This window comes from Polypterus senegalus, chromosome 4 (assembly GCF_016835505.1).
Source record: "Polypterus senegalus isolate Bchr_013 chromosome 4, ASM1683550v1, whole genome shotgun sequence".
In the NCBI taxonomy this organism is placed as follows: domain Eukaryota; kingdom Metazoa; phylum Chordata; class Cladistia; order Polypteriformes; family Polypteridae; genus Polypterus; species Polypterus senegalus.
The window spans coordinates 250,442,651-250,466,821 of NC_053157.1; the positions used below are offsets into that span (position 1 = coordinate 250,442,651).

The 24,171-nt window shown below is 41.2% G+C and overlaps 1 protein-coding gene across 7 annotated transcripts; it reads left to right on the forward strand.

The window, feature by feature from the left end:
• The first annotated feature begins 512 nt into the window (after window positions 1–512).
• On the forward strand, window positions 513–18,606 carry LOC120528444 (zinc finger protein 879-like). 7 transcript variants are annotated; one of them, XM_039752605.1, is made up of 4 exons: window positions 513–694; window positions 3,322–3,866; window positions 14,340–14,408; window positions 18,154–18,606. In XM_039752605.1, exons 2-4 carry the CDS (start codon window positions 3,452–3,454, stop codon window positions 18,180–18,182), a joined length of 513 nt encoding a protein of 170 aa, XP_039608539.1. In that variant the 5' UTR covers window positions 513–694; window positions 3,322–3,451; the 3' UTR covers window positions 18,183–18,606. The 7 variants fall into 7 exon arrangements, with proteins under 7 accessions (XP_039608539.1, XP_039608535.1, XP_039608534.1 ...); XM_039752601.1 differs by having other exon boundaries at window positions 513–1,346; window positions 14,340–18,606; XM_039752600.1 differs by having other exon boundaries at window positions 14,340–18,606.
• The last annotated feature ends 5,565 nt before the right edge of the window (window positions 18,607–24,171 follow it).

Consider the following 24,171-nt stretch of genomic DNA (forward strand, 5'->3'; position numbering starts at 1 on the left):
CAGAGAGTAGGTGTGATACTGTATGTTCAGTGGATTTAGAGCAGCAGGTTATCATGGAAGCAGAATTTTGAAGAAGTTGTAAGCGATGGATACGTTTTTGTGGGATGCCAGATAGGATAGCATTACAGTAATCTATATGTGAGAGGACCCGGGAATTAACTAATACTTCAGTACTGTGTTGGGTAAGGTGACTTTGAGTGCTAAGATTATAAAACGGGATTTTCTAATGGCCAAATATAACCATAACAATTGTTCAGCCTTACCTATGAAATGTAATCCCCCGGGATCTGGTTTGGAGCGTTCAGCGGTTTTTACAATCCCAAGCAGCACATTATTCATTACTTCACTCCACAGCAGTGCCACTCGCAATATGGCGGCGAAGTTGACGTACGATGCTGCTGGCCATGCGGCGTCTAGCAATTCTACGTCTATGGCGCGGATATTAATGACGTCATGACGCAAGCGCGCCTCAAAATCACGTGACAGGCGTATTTCAAACTTGTCTCCGAGCAGCGCTTCGAGACCTCGACTAGTCACTGTCGAGCAGGTCATCACTAGTGTGCTCTTATGAGACCCTCGCGCTGCGACTTCTTCACAGCCGTAAGATCAAGTAAAGGTGCGGTAGGTGAGGCAAAGTCGAACGTGGTAATCGCGTACTGTTGGGAATGCCAGCAGTGAGGAAGATCGCGACATGGTTAGTGGCTTTAAGTTTGAGGAGGTGCCTGACGCCGCGTGGTCCGATTTTAAGTGTTGTGGATTGAGAGATACGTTTAGGAGGCGGCACAGCAAATCGCACCTTCACGAGTTTACTGTGGATGACAGGGATCACGCACTTTCTAGCCGGTGCTACGTTTATTTATTTTCCGGTCTGTATTCCGTGAAATGTAATGCTACATCTAATTTATGAGCGCCTTAAATCGGGATTGCTCTCTTCACGCTCGTGCACTTTTCCGCGCAGCGTCTCCTTTCAATTTCGCGCATGCTCCGAAATGTGCTGTCCGTCGGGCACGCGCATGTTCATCCGCTTACTCCCGCACGGCCCCGTCGTTCATTTCTGATTTTTTTCGAGCTCAGCGTGTTTTTTAAAGTTTTTTCCTCTAAAGCGGTCATCAAGAAAATTTGTTTAAGTGGCGTGGAACGAGGTAACTTTACAGGGCGCGTTCAGGTTTCATTGCCAGCAATTTGTCTCATACTGAAACTTATTAGAAATAGTTTACATTATTTTTTTTTTGTATTTTCTTATGCGTTTTCACATTGATTTGTTTAATGGGAAATAAAAAATACAAACATTGCACAAGCTAGTGCTGGCAAAGGCATACAGTAAAATGTACAGCTGGCGTGGCATTGTAAGTACATTTTTGTGATATTTGAAACGGTATTGTTTAATTTCATGTCTTTTATCCTTTGCAACCACTTTCAGTATTTCTGTACACTTTGATACTTTAGCTTACTTGTTAAAAGAAGAACAGGACTCAAGCCAATCAGGCTGTTTGTGTCGGACCATATGAAGCCATCAAAATACAAAATGTGAAAGCTGCAGAGCCGCGACTCGACTATTATGGGCTGGAGCTCAACTGTCTGTCCTCACTATTTAAAGTGGCAGTGCCACCTCAGAGATCTTAGTGAGCAGATTCTGATGCCCATGTTGGTGAATCCCTGTTGAGCCCATTCCTATCTTGCCCCTCAGACCCTCGTGCCACTAGGTGGTCTTTAGTTACGATTCCTGCTGAAGTCTCTTTTTAAAGGGCATATCCATCTTGTGGTTTTCCACCTCCTCAAATTCTCCATTTCTTTCCCATCTGCTTATCTCTTCCTGCTTTGCTGACTCAACTGATATCTCCGTGATTTCCACACACAAGTCCCATAGTTGTAGTTCATTAGTTTCTGGTTCAACTTGCAGATTATCTACACTTGATGTGTTGACAGACCCTTCTGTGTCAGCAATGCTGTCAGGATCAGTAAACTCTAAATTATACCAATTTCTTCTTTGCCAGCCCAATCTAATACTTTATCTGTATGTCACCATCTCTGACCACATATCTCACAGTTTGCCCCTTTTATAGACAAACACAATGACTCCATCTTAACCCGTGAGTTTGCTCAAATTCAACATCAACATCTTCTACTGGGACTGAAGAGTTTAGAGTCTCCTTCTCATCTCCAGTGTCTTCATTATCTGATGTAGTGTTAGATAAATCTCTCTCTTCATCTCTCTCACTGCTGGTGGTATGTCGATTGTCACCTTTACCAGTGACTTTACGTAGTCTAGAATGGTAGGCCCTTCCAAGAGCACCTCCACGTCTAACACAATTAACAACTCCATCCTGTCTAATGACATCTGCAGGTCCCTTCCATTCTGCACAGTCCACTCTTTTGTCATCCACTTTGCCTCAGATTTATAATTTTCAGAATTAACCTGTCTCTGGAGTGCTCTCTGTATTCACTCTGAACACTTGGCTTCAGTAAATGCTCTTCTTGGAGTGTGCAGCGCTGGAATATGTGCTCCACTGACACACTCCTAGTGGTGCCTTCTAGGGCGGGTGGTCTGTCCACGAGAACACAAGGAAGATTTGGATTTCAGCCAAACACCGGTTGATATGAGCTGTACCCATATATATTGTGCATGGTATTCTTTACCATTAGTGCCCTGTGGTGCTAATCTGGCACTAACCAGTCACATCCAGTATTCTTTATCACTTTGTGTATAATTTCTATGAGAGTCTGATTGTGTCTCTCAGGTAGTCCATTACCTTAGGACTGTATGCAGCGGTGGTCTTTGTTTCAATGTTAAAATTCTCAGCCATCTCTCTGATTCCCCACCATTATCACTAAGTAGTTTCTAAGGAGCTCCATGTACTCTTATCTGAGAACGAACGAATGAATGAATTGTCTCACAGTTTCTGATGGTCTCTTTGTCTTTACTACACTTCCTGCACTGAAACGTGTGAATGTGTCAATGACGTGAAGACCCCGTCCTCCTGTTTGACGTTCATGTCAGTCTGTAGCCAACAAAGCCCTAAATATGACGGCTTTAATAGACCTGCCATTGCTGTGTAAAAAGATGATGGTGCTGTGTAGATAAAGTGTTGTCATATCTACATGGTGGCACTGAAATGTATGCAAATGCCCTTTAATGAAGGTCTGCAGTGCACTTTGATCACATCTGAATTGTTTCATTTTTAATTTAAACTGTGAGGCAGAGGAAGAAATGAAGAGAAATGTGTCTTTGAACCAAACCTCATGGAGGGCACTGTGACCCTGAAGTGTGCTCATTATTTTTACTGACTTTATGAAGTTAATTCTACACTTTTATTTTCACAGGGCTTTCCCATTTCACACGGCAAATCACTGAGGTGTCTAATGGCCTCCAGCTCAGGGCTGTCCACGTGAGAACTGAATCTGAGAAGAGAAGGGCAGACACTTAAAGAGAGAGAAGAGTTTCCCACAGAGCATGGCCTATGCCAAAGAAGATGGCATGCATGAAAGAATGGTGGACATTAAAGAAGAGGAGTGTGAGTGGCTCACACCAGAGGATGTGTGTGTGAAGCTGGAGGATCATGAAGTAAGAATTTCAGTTTTTAAAGAGGAGGAAGAGTGCAATGGGGTGACTACTGCCATTAAAGCTGAGGATTTGAGTGATTTCCCCGTTGGTCTTGAACTTCAAAAGCATGAAACTAATGATATTTTCAAGCAAGAGGCCTGTGAAGAATCTCCATCCAGTTTACAGCCCTGGTCCACTAATACAGGACAAATGGCTATGCAGGAGAATTCTGGAGAGCTGAAATCAGAGTTATCAGAGTCTGAAGAGAAAATCACCGAGGAAAATGGGAGTGAAGGAGAAGAGTCACCTGGGAGTGTTGGAATAAGTGAGTAATGTGATTAAATATAAAAGAAAGAGAGCGTTTATAAATTCTAATGGTGGGTGGTTTGATGTTTTTAGAAGATTGAAATGAGAGTGGGGAACATGGTTAATTGAACTTGGATAAAGACCACCTGCTTGGTGTGTGATAAACAATAGGTTACCTGATAAATGATAAATTAGAAAAACTTGGGTGAATATGAAAAATCTGAAGTGTTTAGTACATGACTTGAACATCAGGAAGCTCTGACTGAAGCTGTGACGTATGTTAGGCCAACAGTGTATTACGTACAATGAGAATAACAAAAGCCATATTTTATTAAAGACGTATATTTCTTAAATTGTGTGGCAGTTAAGGCAGAAATGTCCACAGAAAGAAATAAGTAAGAATCAAATCCTCTCCCTTGTGCACTAAATAAGAGTGAATTTGCTCAAGCCAGTGCTCACCTAATATGTGTCTTATCTTTCTAATGGTAATCTCGTGCACTTTGACGTTAACAGTGACAAGAACTACCTGTACGAGCCATGATGACATTCAGGGGGTCTCAGGGTCTTCTTTCCTTCTTGTGTTCTGCTCTCAGCCTGAACTTGCTGGGGCAGCATGTCATGGACAAGTTGGCAGTGGTGTGAAATCTTCACTTGGAGATGATCTTGGGCCCTTCAGTCTTCCACAGTCACATTGGGTCAATTTGGAGTCACCACTCCACTTCACCTGCATGTTTATGGGGATGAGAGGAAGAACCAGAGTAACCAGAAACGCCATTCAGAGCCCCTGTTTACAATTAAAAAGAGAAAACACAAATTCAGACACATTATTGGGTAGAATGGCTCTGATCGGAGTCTTTAGAGCTGATATTGACCTTCAATTCCATTAGGATCTGCTGATACCAATAATAATAATAATAGTTTTTTTTATATTATTTTAAATAATAAATGTACTTTAGCCATGAATAAACTTCACATTCCATAATAAATTGCTACTGTATACAGCATACACAAAGAACATTTACCTATAATGCACACATAATGGAACAAAACAAAATGCACGTCTTAATCATACTCCACATTTCTAATCAAATAAAATATTTCAATTAGATATTTGCAGCCATTGACTACGACATGAAGAAAATGCGAAAGTCTTGGTGAACACTTCAGGTTCTTATCTAAGAATACAAGCATCTCTGCATGTTCTGAGGACAGTCTGGTCCTCCTGTCATCCACGACGTGTGCTGACGTACTGAACAGACCCTCGCTGTCCCCACTCGTATAAGGAGGGCACAGGTAGGACAACGACTTTTATTGGTCTTCCAGAAAGCCAGTAGCCCAGCATCTCTGGTGGTTTAAGGTTCACAGAGATAAAGATTGACCTCTGATGCTGCTGACTCAAATATCGTTTTTATCTTTATTGACAATTTCTTCATGTATTCTGCAGTTCTGTTGGCAGGGAGTTTCTTTGGATCTCTCGGCTGTCGTCTGTCACTCCGAGTGCATCTGTGTGGTCGAGACGCCGACACTAAGCAGATTATGTGTTTGAGATTTGCTGTCATTTGTGAAATGTGTCCTTGTACCATTGTTTAATTTAGGGAAAAAATCATTATGATTATAATATCTGTTACAGAATTCATAACTGCATATTGACTATTCACATAATGCTTACTATGTATAATTAGTATTATTTACAGTGGTGTGAAAAACTATTTGCCCCCTTCCTGATTTCTTATTCTTTTGCATGTTTGTCACACAAAATGTTTCTGATCATCAAACACATTTAACCATTAGTCAAATATAACACAAGTAAACACAAAATGCAGTTTTTAAATGATGGTTTTATTATTTAGGGAGAAAAAATCCAAACCTACATGGCCCTGTGTGAAAAAGTAATTGCCCCCTTGTTCAAAAATAACCTAACTGTGGTGTATCACACCTGAGTTCAATTTCCGTAGCCACCCCCAGGCCTGATTACTGCCACACCTGTTTCAATCAAGAAATCACTTAAATAGGAGCTGCCTGACACAGAGAAGTAGACCAAAAGCACCTCAAAAGCTAGACATCATGCCAAGATCCAAAGAAATTCAGGAACAAATGAGAACAGAAGTAATTGAGATCTATCAGTCTGGTAAAAGTTATAAAGCCATTTCTAAAGCTTTGGGACTCCAGCGAATCACAGTGAGAGCCATTATCCACAAATGGCAAAAACATGGAACAGTGGTGAACCTTCCCAGGAGTGGCCGGCCGACCAAAATTATCCCAAGAGCGCAGAGATGACTCATCCGAGAGGTCACAAAAGACCCCAGGACAACGTCTAAAGAACTGCAGGCCTCACTTGCCTCAATTAAGGTCAGTGCTCACGACTCCACCATAAGAAAGAGACTGGGCAAAAACGGCCTGCATGGCAGATTTCCAAGACGCAAACCACTGTTAAGCAAAAGAACATTAGGGCTCGTCTCAATTTTGCTAAGAAACATCTCATTGATTGCCAAGACTTTTGGGAAAATACCTTGTGGACTGATGAGACAAAAGTTGAACTTTTTGGAAGGCAAATGTCCCGTTACATCTGGTGTAAAAGGAACACAGCATTTCAGATAAAGAACATCATACCAACAGTAAAATATGGTGGTGGTAGTGTGATGGTCTGGGGTTGTTTTGCTGCTTCAGGACCTGGAAGGCTTGCTGTGATAGATGGAACCATGAATTCTACTGTCTACCAAAAAATCCTGAAGGAGAATGTCCGGCCGTCTGTTCGTCAACTCAAGCTGAAGCGATCTTGGGTGCTGCAACAGGACAATGACCCAAAACACACCAGCAAATCCACCTCTGAATGGCTGAAGAAAAACAAAATGAAGACTTTGTAGTGGCCTAGTCAAAGTCCTGACCTGAATCCAATTGAGATGTTATGGCATGACCTTAAAAAGGCGCTTCATGCTAGAAAACCCTCAAATAAAGCTGAATTACAACAATTCTGCAAAGATGAGTGGGCCAAAATTCCTCCAGAGCTGTAAAAGACTCATTGCAAGTTATCAAGCGCTTGATTGCAGTTATTGCTGCTAAGGGTGGCCCAACCAGTTATTAGGTTCAGGGGCAATTACTTTTTCACACAGGGCCATGTAGGTTTGGATTTTTTTTTCTCCCTAAATAATAAAAACCATCATTTGAAAACTGCATTTTGCGTTTACTTGTGTTATATTTGACTAATGGTTAAATGTGTTTGATGATCAGAAACATTTTGTGTGACAAATATGCAAAAGAATAAGAAATCAGGAAGGGGGCAAATAGTTTTTCACAGTATTTAGACTGTATGTCTAAAAACTAGGCTTATACCATTCTACCCAACAAGCAAATAAGAGGGCAGATTACAATTTCTAACTAATCGACGTCCACTTGATAACGATTTATATTTATGTTCCAGCTCAGTAAAACTCTGCATCCCTTTCCTCCCATCTACCTACACATTTACTGAAAGGGTAATAAAAGGGATTTTAGTCAAAATAGCTAATGCCTGGTTAATTAATTATACAAATAAATCATTCAACAAACACTCACTGGTAGATGGAATTATGGACCTAAATGATCTACAAGGTGACATTTTCTAGAACTAAACATGGCTGGTCGTCCAGGCTTACGAATTCCACTGTTTTTGCTGTCCCAGTAAGTCTTTGGCGTTCTTGCTGTCAGTATTATAAGGTTGAGTTTTCTAAGTGCTGCCATTATTGGAGGCCGAGTGAGAGTAGGTGACTGAGCTAGACTAAGCTTGATGGTCGCCTCAGCCTTTGAACAGCTCGTTGTTCACACCAGTCCCTTTTGTGTTGACTTCTCAGATGCTGAATAAGGTTTGTATTGTTGAAAGTGTTAGCAGAGAATCCTCCATGAGTGACTTGTTTTTGCACAAATATTACAAACCGCAAATTTATCTCTTGTAGGAAGGCAATTAAAATGTTGGACTGGCGAGGACGTGTTTCTGTATTTTAGTCATGTTGGAACTTTGTTTTGCAATGTTTTTATCATTCAAGATTAGATGTTAAGATCTGCTAATTGCTGATCATCAGTCAAGTCATTTGGAGTGAAAATTGGCAGATTTTGATTTGTGATCGATTGATCAGATCAGGTCTGTCTTTAACATATGAGAGAAAGTTGGAGAAATTGAACAGACAGCAGCAGAACATGTAAAGACCACACATGGATTGGCCAGATCATAAATGGCAGTTCAGTTAGACAAACAAGAGAAATGTAACCTGTAGATGTTTTTTCCAAAATTACCAAAGTTCAGCAGCTCTTACTTACAAAATAGGACTCAGCAAAAGCCTGATGTGTCGAAATGTTTCCACAGTGAAAATATCTTCATTTTTAAAGCATCAGTAAAACCTCTAAGTCAGGGGTGGGCAAAGTCATTCCTGGAGGGCCGCAGTAGCTGCGGGTTTTTCTTCCAACCCAGTTGCTTAATTAGAAAACAATCCTTGCCAATAATTACATTTCATGGCTTGTTAGTGCTTTAACTCTGCTATGTCAAGTCATTCTCATATCCTAGATTTTTTTTCCATTATAAGGATATCAACCAAATAGTTTGAAGTGTAAAACGGATGGTAATTCTCAACCCTTCACTTTTTTTCTCTTCTCTTTCCTTCCAAGTATTTAATTTAACCAAATAGTGCACGATAAATACACACCGGTGTAAAGGGTAACAAGCTAAATGGATAACTGCTGGTTTCTTTTGTCATTTGCATCTTATTGTTAATAAGGAGCAATTAAAAACTGAGAATGCAGCTGTTTTAGACTTAAATAAGCAATAAGGGTTCAAAATCTTAATAAGGGAGAGAACTAAAATGAAGCTGAAGTGTTTCTAGAGCAATAGGTGCTTCTTATTAAGCAACTGGGTTGGAACAAAAACCCCTCCAGGAATGACTTTGCCCTCTCCTGCTCTAAGTGAAACAATTGACACATTAAAGAGAAAATTGATATTGCAAAAAAAAGAAAAGTTCTTGTTGAGAAGAGTGTTCAAAGCTTATAAATCTTGTTTCATTTCTTATCTTTACATAATCACTTCTAAACATTTCTGATCCATTTCAGAACGGTCAGATAACTGCCTGCCTGTCCCATTTCTATGTTGTCTTTGAAGTCCCTGTGCACTCGGACCTGTTTAAACATCAACTGACTCAATTATCACACTGAGTCTCAGTTATAGTTAGAAAGTTCTGTCTGTTATGAACTTACAGGGGTAAAGACTATCGCATTGTCTATGGCTAAGGAGACACTAATATGAATTTAATTTAAAGCATTACTTTCTAAGTTTGGCTCTTACATTTCTAGCCCCTAATTGGCTATGCAGGAGCACAGACCGTTACTATATTATACTTCAATGTGAGACGTCTAATTTTACTTTTACATTAACTGTGGTTTTCAAATCACTAGCAGTAACACTGTAAACACACATTGAAACATTTCTCCTTTTAAACCTTGACTGTTTCTTGATGCAGGCTCAGTTTATTCACAGGCTGCTCCAGTGTGCTGGATTTGGTCTGCACACAAACTTAGGGCCCTATGGAATTATTTTTATTTTTTCACAAATTCCATTTTCATGCATACCGCTTTTATGCAGCACCTCTGTATTTGGGACCATGTCTTGCCACTTAACATGAATGATTTTGCGAAGACAGCGTAGATGGAACTGGTCTTTCTTCTTCAGATTGCGGTGGTACAGTGTCCACATTTCATATCCATATAATAAAGTCGTTAACACAACGGCTCTATATACTGCCAGTTTTGTGGACTGTGTAACTGATTCTGAAGCTTACCAAAAGATGAGCTGACTTTGGTGAGTCTTGCAGGAATATCGCGGTCGTTGCCCGCAGAATGGCTCACGACACTGCCTAGGTAAGTAAACTTGTCTACATATACAAGTGCTGTCCCATCAACAGTCACTGCTTGTTGTTGGAGGTGACTACTGGAAGATGCCTGAACCTTGACTTCTGTGTTCTTGAGACTGACAGCGAGACTGAAACGTTTCGCTACACTGGCAAAGCAATTCATCAAGCCCTGTAGGTCATCCAGAGAATGAGCCATGAGAGCACAATCATCGGCAAATAGGAGGCCACGTATTATAGCATTATGGACTTTGGACTTGGCCCATAAGCGGCTAAGACTGAAGATATCACCGTCTGTTCTGAACTGTACTGCTATATACAGCATAAATGAGAACTAAATGTTGAACAGGAGTGGTGCAAGCATGCAGCCCTGCTTCGTGCCATTGGAGACGACGAATTCCTGTGACATTTTGCCATCCTCGGTGACGTCTCTTCATTTCATGATGGCATGAAAGCTTGCAATATTCACCAGATTTGTGGGACAGCCAATTTTATGCACAATGAGCCAAAGTCCTTTTCTATTTACAGAATCAAAGGCTTTGGTGAGATCAATGAACACAGCCATCAGGTCTTTGTTTTGTTCGCGACACTTCTCCTGAAGCTGTCTTGCAGCAAATATCATGTCCATGGTGCTGCGCCCAGGACGTAAGCCACACTGACTCTCAGGCAGTATGCCATTTTCGGACACATGCGTGTATAATCTGTTCATGATCACGCGTGCAAGTAGTTTGCCAGGGATAGATAATAGGGCTATGCCTCTGATCCGCTTGCTGGAAACACTTAATTTTTAGTTTTAATGAGTTTTAAGCACCGGGAAAAAAAGTGAACATTTGAAAAATCCATAATTTATGTTTCTACATACCTCTCCCTCTTCTTAGATTTTACCTTAACATGAACCACATACTGTATGGTGTACACTCCTCACCGGCCCCAGTAAAGGCACAAGTTCCAGTCTCAGCTTCCCCTTCAGTAGATGTTGCCACACTGGCTGTAGCTGATGATGTCACTCCAACCTTTTTTTTGATGTGCAGGGTATGTGGGTGCTGCAAAGAACATGTCTGACATTTCATCCTTTCTTTGCAGTTCTTACCAAGATGCCCCTGTTTGAGACGGTGAAAACATAAACCTTTAGATTTTAAAAAGTCAATTCTTTCTTTCTGCGGCAGATCCTTTATTTTATTACATTCAGTAAGAGTATGCTGGTCAGTACAAAATACACAAGGCTTTTTAAACGCACAGACATCAGTAACAGTCTTTTTGACTGTGGTTTCTCGACTCCCCTTTTTAGTAGCGTCAGTAATACTTGTAGTGAAGTCACTTCCTGCTCTCTGACCGCTCTTCACAGGAATCTTAGCCTTGTTGCTCCTTTTTTATTCTCTGTGCTACCTTGTGGGGCCTTTCCATAAACAGGATGCATTAACATCCTAGCCTGTCAATGTATAAAGATAGTTAGATTGTAAATATCTGCCTCTTTCTCTTCTCTTCCTTCAAGTTTAAAGTCTGTATTTCACCACTTATCATGTAAGGAGTGTGGGAGCTTTGTGACGATAGTACAGATATGTTGATTGCTGTTGATTTCATCTCGGTTCCTTGTGTCCATACAGTTATGAAGAAAGGCTGCATAGTCTCTCAAGGCCTCTTCGTCGTTTTGTTTTATTTGAGGCCACTTCAATGCTTTATCTATGTATCCATCAACTATCAATATTTAGTTGCCATAGTAACTCAAGTTGCTTTCTGGCCTTTTCATAGCCTTGACTTTGTGACAATCGTGCACAACACTTAATCATTTCCTGAGCAGGACCTCTTGTGTATTGAATCAAGTAATCTCGTTTATCTTGAGGGTCTTCTAGCACTTCACCTACAGCATGATCAAAGGCTCTGATAAAGTCTGTAAGCCAAGGGGTCACCTGCGAATAAAGGGACTTGTCTATGTGGACCTTCACCATGTGGCGCTGGAGGAACAGGAACTGGAGCTTCCTTTTTTGGACCATTTCAGTGACTGCCTTCTGACATTCGACTTGATTTTGTATGAGCACGTCAATGAGATCGTGTCTGTAAGCCTGCGAACATGCTGCTGTATTAGTTACAGATCGTTCTTGTCTGTCGCACTCAAGTTCATTCAGCCTTTGCAGCAGGGCTGTGGAGTCGGTAGATAAATGCTCCGACTCCTCAGTTTCTAAATCTTCCGACTCCCCGACTCCGACTCCTCTGTATGTATATACTATGCTAATGTATTTTCTACATCCATTGAAGGAAAGGAAGGCAACATACATGTCATTTCACCACAGAACTACTGGCTAGGAAGCCAACACTCTACTATAATGCCAGATTAAAGACAAACACAATTGATTGGCGGCCGCAGATTGCGGGTGTCCACATGGGCACGGGCAGATCCATCTTGCCGAAAATCTCGACCACCGCCCCCATCCAAAGTAATGTGATGCCTCTGTCTGCTGCAGTGGCTGTCTCCTCTGTCAGCCAGCCGGAAGTTTAGTGCATTGTGTCACTCACCGGCCAGCTGATCAGCAGAGCGAGCCTCTGCTGGAGGCGGGTAGAGATCTGTGTTCTCGGCTCCTTGGCCCCTTCACTGGCGCATAGCGAAGGGGAGCCGGCGGAGCTGAGAACACACCAGATGATTTTTCAGGCGTTAGACGCGTGATGACTCGTTGAACGGCCGAAAAATTGGCAGTGCATTTGTAAATGTATGGGGGGCTTTAGGCTAGGTTCACAGTTCCCTGTAACAGTGGAACACGACACAATGGAAAGCGGTGCCGCACCTTACCTGTGCATTACATCCCATATAGTGACGCATACAGTCAATGAAAAGCATGCTTCATGGTTACTTGACATGTTCGTTTTGTGGTAACATTATGCACTGCATGCATTGGGCTTTATTCTTACAGCAGAGAAGTAGTTCATTATGACTGTTTGTGAATTGGGACATTTCAACTTACTTTTTAATTCCCATTTAAATTTAGTGGTCGAGTCGGTTAACTTTTTGCCGACTCCGACTCCGACTCCAGGTACCCAAAATTGTCTCCGACTCCGACTCCGACTCCACAGCCCTGCTTTGCAGGATGGTATTGAGTGTCGACCGTTCAATTACAACTGTTGTAGGGAGTGATGTTGCTGCAGCCCTTAGCTGGGAAGACAAGCCACATTTCTTATCGAGAGCGCACTTTAACTGAGAAGCTTGCAGGACTCTAGTTTCTGTTCAATCTCGTTTTTGAAATTGCATCTCTCTGAATTGATTAACTAACTGCTCGTCAGATGAGTGTGCTAAAAGGCTCTCTGTATCTTTCAGCCATGTTGCTGTATTGTCACTAAATTGGTCCCATTTCTTAGAATTTTCAGCGAATTTTGTTTTCTGTTTGTTAATTACGGTTTCTTTACTTAACATAGATATTACTCTTTTATTCAGCTCTTCAGCTTGACCACGCGTCTCACAAATGATTTCAAACCGCTGCACTACTTCACTGTGGTTTTCCGGAATGTTTTTAAGGCTTTCGATTTCAGTCTTAAGCTTAGAAAGTTGATCTTGCCTTTTCTTTAAGTGATCTGTAAAATCCACAAGCACATTCTCTGGCTTTGAGTCTGTACTCTGATTACTCCTGGTATCTTCACTTGAACTAAGCTTGGATATCGCCATGTTCACAGTAAGTATGAGTCTCTTATGACCGCCGTGTTTCAAGACAAACTGCTTTGTCACAATTAGGGACGCTCCAGCATAACAGATTACGTCTTTATAGCGAGGTTTCCATGACTCGGGCAAAAGCACAAGTGATCATCCACAATGCCTTAGATAATATTACAGTCTCTTAAATCTTCTCAAGTTCAAGTATGGCGACCTTGGTTTCATTTACGACCATTCAGAGATAGAAGATAAGAGCACAATACCTCACAGTAGCTCAGATCTTTATCATTCATTGGCAAGTTCAGGAGCACAAGCGTCCTCAGTTCTCAGATGGTAGTTTCCAGTTCAAGTTCAACACCTCCAGATGGCAAGTTTTCTGACAAAGAGTGTAACTGTGTTTTTCCCATAATTACCAAAGTTCGGCAGGTCTAACATACATAAAGGGACTCAGCAAAAGCTTAACACACCAAAATGATTACACAGACAAAATTAACTTTGTAGTAAAAATTCAAACTAAAACAGTTCACACAAAAAAGTGAAAATTTATATAGCAAAAAAAAAAAGTTCTTCTTAAAAGTTCTGTTCATAGCTTATAAATCTTGTTTCATTTCTAATCTGTACTAAATCACTTCTTATCTCTTCTGAACCTTTTAGGACCAGTCAGAAAACTGTATGCCTGTCCCATTTCTATGTTGAAAATGGGTCTTTAAGTCCCTATGCACTGGAACCAGTTCCAAACAACAATTGAGTCAATTAACACACTGAATCTCAGTTATAGTAAGAAAGTTCTATCTCTTATTAACTTAAAGGGGGAATAGGCTATACCATTGTCTATGACTATTAAAGGAATTTATTTTAGTATGAATTTAACTTGAAGCTTAAAGCATTACTTTCAAAGATTGGCTCATAAATAACCAATTGTGTCTCAAATATTGTAAGTCGCCTTTAGTGTAAGTGTCAGGAAAAAAAAAAAATGTTTGTGTTATTTCAGATTTACAGAAGAATGGCAGCTTCCCTCCACCTTCATTTGGTCAGCCCTCTCTTCAATACAAAGAGAAAGGTATGAAGAAATCAGCAAGAGAATCAGAGAACCTGACAGACTTTTTTCAGTGCAGTTCTCTCCCTACTGCTGGAGTAACACAGACAGAAGCCATCAAAACTGATCGACAGCAAGTGGAGAAAGAAATCCAGATTCATACTGGAGAAAAATGTTTGGAATGTGGCAAACAATTCACACACACAAGCGATCTTCATAAGCATATGAAGGTTCAAACTGTAGAAAAAACATATTGTTGTCATGAAGGTAGCAAACATTTCCAAAAGATCAAGAATTTTAACAAACACACAGAAATTCACTCTGGAGAGCAGAAACCTCATTGTTGTAACAAATGTGGTAAGTCATTCTCATGTAGAAGTAAACTTCAGAGGCACAAAAACATTCACACAGGAGAAAAACCTTATTGTTGTCCAGAATGTGGTAAATCGTTCTCATGGATAAGCTATCTTCAGAGGCACAGAAGAATCCATACTGGAGAAAAATCTCATTGTTCTCCAGAATGTAGGAAGTTGTTCTCATTGAGAAGCCATCTTCAGGAACACAGAAGAATCCACACAGGAGAAAAAACCCATAGCTGTCCAGAATGTAGGAAGTCGTTCTCAAGGAGAAGCCATCTTCAGAACCATAGAAGAAATCACACAGGAGAAAAACCTCATTGTTGTCCAGAATGTAGGAAGTCCTTCTCAAACAGAAGCAGTCTTCAGAAGCACAGACTAATCCACACAGGAGAAAAACCTCCTTATTGTCCAGAATGTACCAAACCATTTTCTGACAAATGCAGTTTTCAAAGGCACACGGAAATTGATACTAGAAAGAAGCCATATTGCTGTTCTCAATGTGGAAAAGGGTTTTAAACATTATCTCTTTTCAAGTAAACACAGAAATCCCCATTTAAGCGAAAATGCAGTTTGTTTGTTCTGAATGTGGCAAATGTTATACAAGCCAGAAAGGTACTTACAGACATGCCAAAATCCATTCTGAAGAAAAATTTCATTGCTGTTCTGAATGTGAGAAACGATTCTTATATTTAAGCACACTTCAGTGCCACATCATAACTTATACTGGAGATAAACCTTTTTTTTTGTCCTGAATGTGATAAGCAGTTCTCACAACAAAGCACCCTAAAGAGACGCATCAGACTTCACACCGGAGAGAAACCTCACCTTTGCTTTGAATGTGGCAAACAATTCTCTGTATAAGCATACGAAAAGTCATACTGGATTGAAGCCTTACAGTTGTACTGAATGTGGAATGTGATTCTCATAAAACTATTCTCTTCCTACATGTAAAATAATTCTAATAAGAAACAAAGCTGTTCTGACTGTGGCAAGCTTTTCTCAGACAGCATGACTCCTAAAGATCACGTGAGAATTCACTCTGGAGAGAAACTTTATTGCTGGCCAGAGTGTGGCAAATGATTCTCACGTCCAAGTACACTTAGGTGCCTCAGAAGGATCCACACTGGAGAGTAGCAGTACAACTGTTCTGAATGTGGTAAAGTTTACTCTTCCAAAGAATGTTTTTGGAGAAACACACACAATCATAATGGAGTAAAGCTTATCCCAGAAGTGACAAATGATCTTTCCATTGGATCCTCAACCAAATAAATTAAAGAAAACTTTTTTAATGAGTTAAGGACTCCAGTTTACTGTAGTTAATAAGTACTTAAGAATAGTGGAGAAAACACTGAAAGTGGCAAACAGATCCTAGATGCAAGGTCACCTCAGAGCCACATATGAATTCACACTTGAATGAACACACTGGAATACAACACATATTTCACAAACGGCAAGAATCTTCTTCAACAACTTATTTGTGAAAGAAAAATCCTCATTGATATCTTAAATGAGTTTAACGCTTTTAAGACATCAGTGGTCTTCATAGTCATAAATAGCTGGCCTATATGTGGTAAGCTTCTTAGCTGTTCTGAATGTTGAAAGTGGTCCTCTTGTATCAGCCTTCATCAGCAACACATAAGATTTCATGAAGGACTCAAACTGTACTGCTAGGACGTCACCCATACAGGGACTGATCATCTCTGCACCAGTGCTGTGACATAAGATGGTGAACAATACAAACACCAGACAACAGAATGAGGTAGAAACAGTACTGTGTGGTGATAACAACTTCAGCCACAGAACACAACTGAAAAAGTTCAATGTAATAGTGAATAGATGGAGAAATCAAATCAAATCTGCAGTGCGGTGCCAACTACCAGGAGGTGCCACTGAGAACGAGGGCAATATTTTTGTGTTGGATCTTTGGAGATGAGACCTTATCTGAGTAGCCATGAACTTGTACCGTCTCTGGGATGTCATCTAATGGCTGATGCCTGGGCTGAGTGCAGACTGCCGTTCTTAACCCTGATAATGAAGAAGTCATTTAGTGACGTCAGCTGACAGCCAATGCTGTCCAATCAGATACTGGGGAGGGACAGTCGAGGAGGACAGGAGACTTAAAAGAGAGCCATCACATGACAGACCAATGTAGAGGGGCTTTATAAGACTTTTATACTAATTTAGGTTATTATTTATAAATGATAAGAGCCTTTTAAAACCAAACACATTCATCAGCTGTGTGTCAAGGGTGAGTCCAAAAGTGGGAATTTAAGAAGATCTAAATACAAATAAAATGAAACATTCAGTGTTCAAAGAGAAATGTTTAAGACCTGAAGGGGGCGTCACAACAGCATGCTAGGATTAGCACGGGGGACCACAGTTGTGAAGAATATCAATACACCATAATGAATGCAGAACACAATGAAAAGGAAATGAACTGATTTTATTTGTTGACGTAAGAGAAAAGGGGAAGACAAAGCAGAAAATACACAGCGATCTCTGCTGCCCCAGCTGTTAATTTGATAAATGAACCTAAAAATATAACAGATGTCACTTTGCTCCATGTCAGTATATCCTGGGTGGTGTGTGAAGGACGCTCTATACTCCGAATGTGTTGGTTCAGGTTCCAGTTTGAGTTCAGCACCTTCTTCATATCGATACCCAAGACAACGTTTCTTCACGTCGAGATTACAAGCTGGAGGGCACAGGAGCTCAATAAACTCCAACAGCAGGATGGACGATTAGAAAGCTCTGCTTTGAGAGAGTGTCAGCTACACAAAGCTTTGGCTTCATTTACTTGACAGAAAACTCCAAAAAGCAGAAGTGGCCCCTTCTGTACCCACCACTGAAGGTCACATTTCACCCCTCACTACTCACCGTTGGTTCACTCTGCTTGGACTTTCTGTATTTTGTAAGTTTATGTTTCATTTTTTGGCCACACTCTTTTTACATTTCATTTAATTGATGTTCTCAAATGTGTGAGTATAGCTTGATTCTTACAAGGACTTATCTAAAAAGGGTTCATTGGCCATGAAATGCAAGAAGACAGAAAAATATAAAACGTGGAAACCACAAAATAAAGAGGTGACATCGATGAAATACGCTCAGTGGTAGAGGTGACATGGCCAAAATCAGAAAGGACAGCACAGAAAAGGCAGGTACCAACTAAAAACAAAAGAAGAAAGCTGATTGGTGGAAAGAATTGTCAGTCACTCCTGAGTGGACTGTTGAGGACAGCTGTGGCATTGAGACTTCAAAGTTCATGTGTTTTTGATTTCCAATCTGTGACCGTGCGCTGAATAAGTCTGTTATTTATCAGTTAGCATGTTCTGAGACTGTAATGTCATCACAAAGATCATACAAACATGTAATGTGACATTTGTGATCGATCATTTTTGTTGATTTTTAAGGCACCATTCATCAGCCCTGTATAGAGTGACACTTCCAGATCGGCAACCCCACTGCACCCCATGGCACATTTGGAGTTTGGGACTGGAGCACAAAGTGGATGGCACTCTGAGAAGGACAGACTTGTAAGACGTGAACAAAGCCAGCTGCCCTCCCTGGTCTGTCTTCATTCAGAAGGACTCACCTGAGTGGTGGGATTGTTCTGCGGCGCTCCTGTTAGCTGACATTTCATCAGCTTGCTTTCTGCATTTCATCTGATAACCAGCAGAGTTAATCAAAGATGAGCCAGGCCTGTTACAATGTGAACGTTCTTGACAGTTTGGTTTGTTTAAATGTTTTTTTTTTTGCTTCTTTACTTTGAGTTCTTGTAGGCCTTGTACATTAGAGATTATTAATACATGAGCATTTGGTGTTAATAATGAATTGACAATTAATAAACTGTTTTTATTGCTAAATTGTAAGTGTGGCCTGTTGCCATTTTATAGCTTTATCCTTCTTGACTGTGTTGTTAGGATGTGTTGCACTGTTTCCTCCCTAGAATTAAGTGACACATCACTGACGCTCGGCCTCACACCCTTCATCACATGTGAGGCAGAATCCAAGATTGAGGATCCAACTGTTAATCATCTTCAGTGTGTGAGTAAAAATTCAAGCTTATTCTCACTTTGACCGTGTTAATGGCTAGATTTTGGAGACAGTACGTCGTCTGATTATCGGCTCGTGACAAATCTCGCTTTGTCTACGTTAAAGTTTTGAGTGTAGACGTTTGTGGAGTTACGTCTTTAAATTATTGTACGATTTTGAGTCAATGGCCTGAGGCTGGGGATTCAACCCTCCAAGAACTTCACTGTGGTACTCATAGGATTGATGATCAGTTCAGAGAAATACCATTTTTAGTTTGTTTGCAGTTTTATCATCGACATTTAAGGCATATCGTCTAGTCGGTGACTGCTGGTGATTTCCATTATGACTCTGTTAAGCACTTTGGTTTTTGTCAATGCCTGCTCTGATTCTTTTGTTGTTGAGTCTTGCTGCAGTTTCTTGATGTGCAAACATCTGATTAGCCAAATTTCCTCTTGGCAGATGACAGTTGTAGCTGAAACTCAAAAAGCAGGTGGACATTATTCACGCTGCCGTCCAGCAGATCATCTGTGGATATTAGTGGCTGACACAGCAACACTGTCCATTCAACATAAGGAGCCACAAAGCCGACCCCATCATCTTTGGCTGATCTGCTGTTTCATTCAAAATCAAAGCAGCCTGTATCCTCCTTATAGGTATTGGAGTTGGACATTCTGAAACTTCTGTGACACCCAGGAGGGGCTTTACTAACTATGTGCCATTATACTTGGCACAGGGGTTTTGGCACAGAAGCCCCCAACCAAGCAGTGTTAAGGCAAAGAACCGAACAGTGAGCTGAGGAAGACCACCTCAGACCAAAGACCTGAAGAAGGAGCACGTCAGAAAGACAATGAGTGCACTCCACTACCAACAAGGGTCTTCCCTTGACCCATCAGCACAAACACAATTCCACACAGCACTGGACATCATCCTTAAAGGCTTGGCATCGTTAAAGTGGCATGAGTGTGCCAAGAAAAACGAGGACTCTTAACAAGTGACTGCACAGCCAGGCCTGCTTTGCCATGTTGAATTGTTATGTGTGAGAAGCTCCTGATTAATGGTCTCATTTAAACTACTCACTTTTACAAGACTGAACTCATCTGGCAACTCAAGAAAGTTGACAGTTTGGTCCTCTCTGACCCAAAGCTGCCCTTCAAAGTGAGGGCACATTGACTGGGACGTCATGCAAGAAATCTTAAAGAGGGAACCTAAATTAATTTAGATAAACTTTATGAATCCCAAAACATAAAAAATCAAGGATGCGGACTCACAAAACAAATAATACATCAATCAATCAATCGGTGTAAATTGTGCAGAAACAGCAAAATGAACTTAGAGTATCAGCATTTAGTTTAGGATGTCAGGAGGACGCATTGCAGTTGGCAGCAACGACCCCCATGGCGCTTCTTAGCACATTGTGGTAAAATAAGCCTGTGGCTTAAAGTTCCCCACAAACAGCCCCACCTGAAGGGGATTTTTCCTGATGACCTCCAATTTTGCCCCATCATCCTTTTTCCACCACAGCGCCCAGTGTGTCCAGAGTTTGCCGTGTGATGGAGCAGCTTTTCTGATTGGTTTCTTCAGGCCTTGTGCTTCACTTGAAATCCCCAGGAGACCACAGCGTAGAACAACACATGGCTACTCCTGACTTTTAGAAAATTTCCGGCAGCTTGCTGCACACATCAAAAGACTCAAGTCGGCTCAGGAAGTCCAGTCTGCTCCGGACCTTCTTGTACAGCACCACTGTGTGGTCAGACCAGTCCAATCTGCTACTTATATGGTCCTCCAGGTACTTGTGCTCTGCACCACGTGCACGTCCTCCATCTGAACAGTGAGTGGTCTCTCTCTTTGGCCTGCCAGAAGTCCACCATCAGCTCTTTTGTCCTGCTGATATTCGATCAGCAGGTTTTTCTCCCTGCACCACAAGCCAAAGTCGTTCACAAGCCTCCTGTACTTCAACTCATCTCCATTATCAAGGCAGCCAATGATTGAGGAGTCTTCTGAGAATTTCTGCAGGTGGTAAGTGCTGGGATTGCACTGGAAGTCTGTTGTGTAGAGGGTGAACAAGAAGCAAGGCAGAACATTTCTCAAAGGTGCTCCAGTATTACACACCACTAGTTCTGACACACAGCCCTTGAACCTCACAAACTCTCGTCTGTTGTTCACTTAGTCCAGGAGACTGAGGGGGGCATCATGATGCATAGCCTTGAGCCTTTTCAATAGTCGATAAGGCTGAATGGTGATAAAGACCATGGAGATATCCAAGAACATGATCATGACTGTGGTTCTGGCTTTTTCCAAGTGCGAGTAAGACTGTGGAGCTAACAGGCGACAGCATCCTCCACACTGATATGTGTCTGATTGGCACACTGCAGACCATCCAGATCTGCTGAAATGAGAGGCCACTGCTGTTTTAGGACCAGCCTCTCAAAGGTCTTCATGATGTATGAAGTAAGAGCAACTGGTCTGAAGTCCTCGTGGTCACAGGATGTTTTCCACAGCTGGGGAAATTTCTGAAAATTCAGGGAAAGGGAGAGAAGGTGTTATGCACTGCAGACATTTCTGTATTACTTGGATCCTGTTATGTAATGAGATCTTCAGAAAGGCTTCTTCTGGTCTTACTGATATTCAGAAAGCTTCAGTCCAGTGGTCATTCACTAGTGGGCAGTGTAAAATCTCATATCAGAACAAAACAGTTGGGAATGTATGGAAAATGCAAATAAATATGGTGCAAACATACAGCACTTACATGCACACATTGTGCTGGCTCATCTTCTCAGGTAAAGCCTGGTAGTGTGACTCCTGTGGAGCTTTGGAAAGGTTACTGGTTTAGATGGAGTCATGGAGATTGAGCGCTGATGGTGTTACCTCTGATAACCATATGAATGATGTGAAGCAAAATTGTTGTTGTGGATGTGTGTGCAGGCAGTGTGTGAGGAACATGAAAGTGTGTGGAGACACATGGAAGGAGACTTTAAGAACTGGGGTAACAGCATTAGCATAGTGAGTGATCAAGGAAGCAAATATTAGAATAACCTTTAGAGACCATTATTTGTTGCTTTTAGCCTCATACAACATTGACCACCCCTACCAAAGAAAATGAAAAGCATATTAAAGAGATTTTTATTTTATTTTATAATTGTGAAATTGCTGCAAAACAAATTTTTGAATGAAAATCTGTTTGTGAAACAAAACTCTTCCTTTTCACTCTGTACTAGTAAACAGTCAGCAGGGTTTAGATGGGGATTTTAGTTCTCAGTAATATGCAGCAATTCAATGAGGGAACAACAAAAGCAGACAAGCATAAAATCAGTAAACCAGTGGGGAGGTCATTAGTTTAGGACAGCTCTCTCTTAGTCACTTGTCCTTCCTTACTCGACTGTCACGTCTGTCACTTCACCAGTGTCTTGATTGGACCGCTCAGTGTTGAGTGACATGTTGTGTTCCACCCAATTTCTCTGAACTGAAGATGCACCCCAGTGGTCTGGACTTGATGAGTTTAGTACATTAGGTGGCACTAAACTGGTTAATGTTAGTCTGTAAGCCACAAAAACACGGAAAGAGGACATCGAGAATAAAGAATGAGCTGAATAAATTAGGCTGGGAAAGTTTAGTTTGTCCAGAAATAGAAATATTCATGACAAGCTCTTTCTACGCTGAGCAAAAATGTTCAAATAAATGGATTTTGGGAGCATTGGACATGAGGCAGTGATCAGCAGTAGACAGTGTGACAATCCAGTGAAGGTCAGGACCTAAAGAAACTCACACTGCCAGTCATACAGGGCCAAGTTAGAGTCTGTGCCAATCAACAAAGTCAACGTGTAGGGATGTGTGAGAAAAACTGGAGTAGCTGGAGGAAAACATAAAGTATATTAGAAGATGGGATAAAAGTCCACATGGACAATGAATGGAGGACAGTGGATCTGTGAGGCAGAAGAAGTGACTGATAAACACATTTAACACATTAAGCTGTGGAGTTAAATAAAGCTGTGAAGAGACCATTAAGGAACGTCACCCGAACTGGTCCAACTCGGAACATCAGTGCCAACCTGCAGCAGAAGGTAATTTGGAGGCTCTGGGGTGACAATCCACTGGATATTAAGGTCATGCTGTGTGAATCTGTAAGGAATAACATAATAAACCCTGTGGATGGTGAAATGGCATGGAGGACACAATGAAACTTCTTCTTCTCATGCCCCTTTTCCCTGCCCTTTCATGTTATTAGTGGAGAAGCTGTGCCAACTTTAATTTCTCGTGTTTCTAATACAGTGTTTCTCAACCATTTTCCATGTGTGCCCCATTTTTTCATATTAGTTTTTGTGGCGCACTAAAGTTTTTATGCACATTTTCAGATTTTTGATGATATTGAGATCCACCCAACAACACTAAATTTTAATTTGGGAATTCACTATTGGCAGAAGTGTTCAAGTCTCGATCAGACTGGGACACCGCTAATATTGTTTTATCATCAAAATAAACTGTCACACAGGTGACATATTTAAAATTAAAATCCATGTGATAAAATATACAAAAAATTCAAACATTTCTTTGGTTTTCCTTAAATTTCATGAAATTTGTTAGTAATTTTAAGAATTCCACATTTTAAATTATTCCATTCTATATAATAATTCAAATTAAATTAAAATATTATAACTACTCTTGAGAAAACTATGACGTCTTATTTCTAAAACAATAAGTGACATATTAGCGATTCCAGAAGTGCCGTCTAACGGTGAGAGAGAGGACTGCACTTGAATTCTGACATCTGCTTACGGCGGACAGGCCTCTCCACGTAACATACAGTATATATACCGTAACAGCACGCCACTGTGTCATCTACTTGTCACTCTGTTGTCACTCTCAGCAGCTCCTCTGTCAGGTTTTCTGCAGTACGTCTCTCAGTAAACTCACAACAGCCAAGATGGCAGGATGTCATCTTAAAGTTTCCAATAAAGTGACAAGTGACAAACATGTATGAGCAGGTTGTTCCGGATGTCTGGCAGTCAGTTGTTAGGCAAACTGCTGAAGGTTTTTTGACCGTTTCTCGCCACCATGACGCTCCGTGTTATATAGTCAGTCAGACAGTCATCATCCATCCGGCTATATCATCACACAGGGTCATAGGGACACTGGAGCCAATCCCAGCCAACACAGGGCACAAGGCAGGAACAAATCACGGGCAGGGCACCAGCCCACCGCAGGACAGACTAGGGAGAATTTAGGATTGCCAATGCACCTAACCTGCATGTCTTTGGACTGTGGGAGGAAACCCATGCCGACACGGGGAGAACATGCAAACTCCACGCAGGGAGGACCCGGAAAGCGAACCTAGTTCTCCTTACTGCGAGGCAGCAGCGCTACCACTGCACCACCGTGCCACCATGTGTTATATAGTCCTA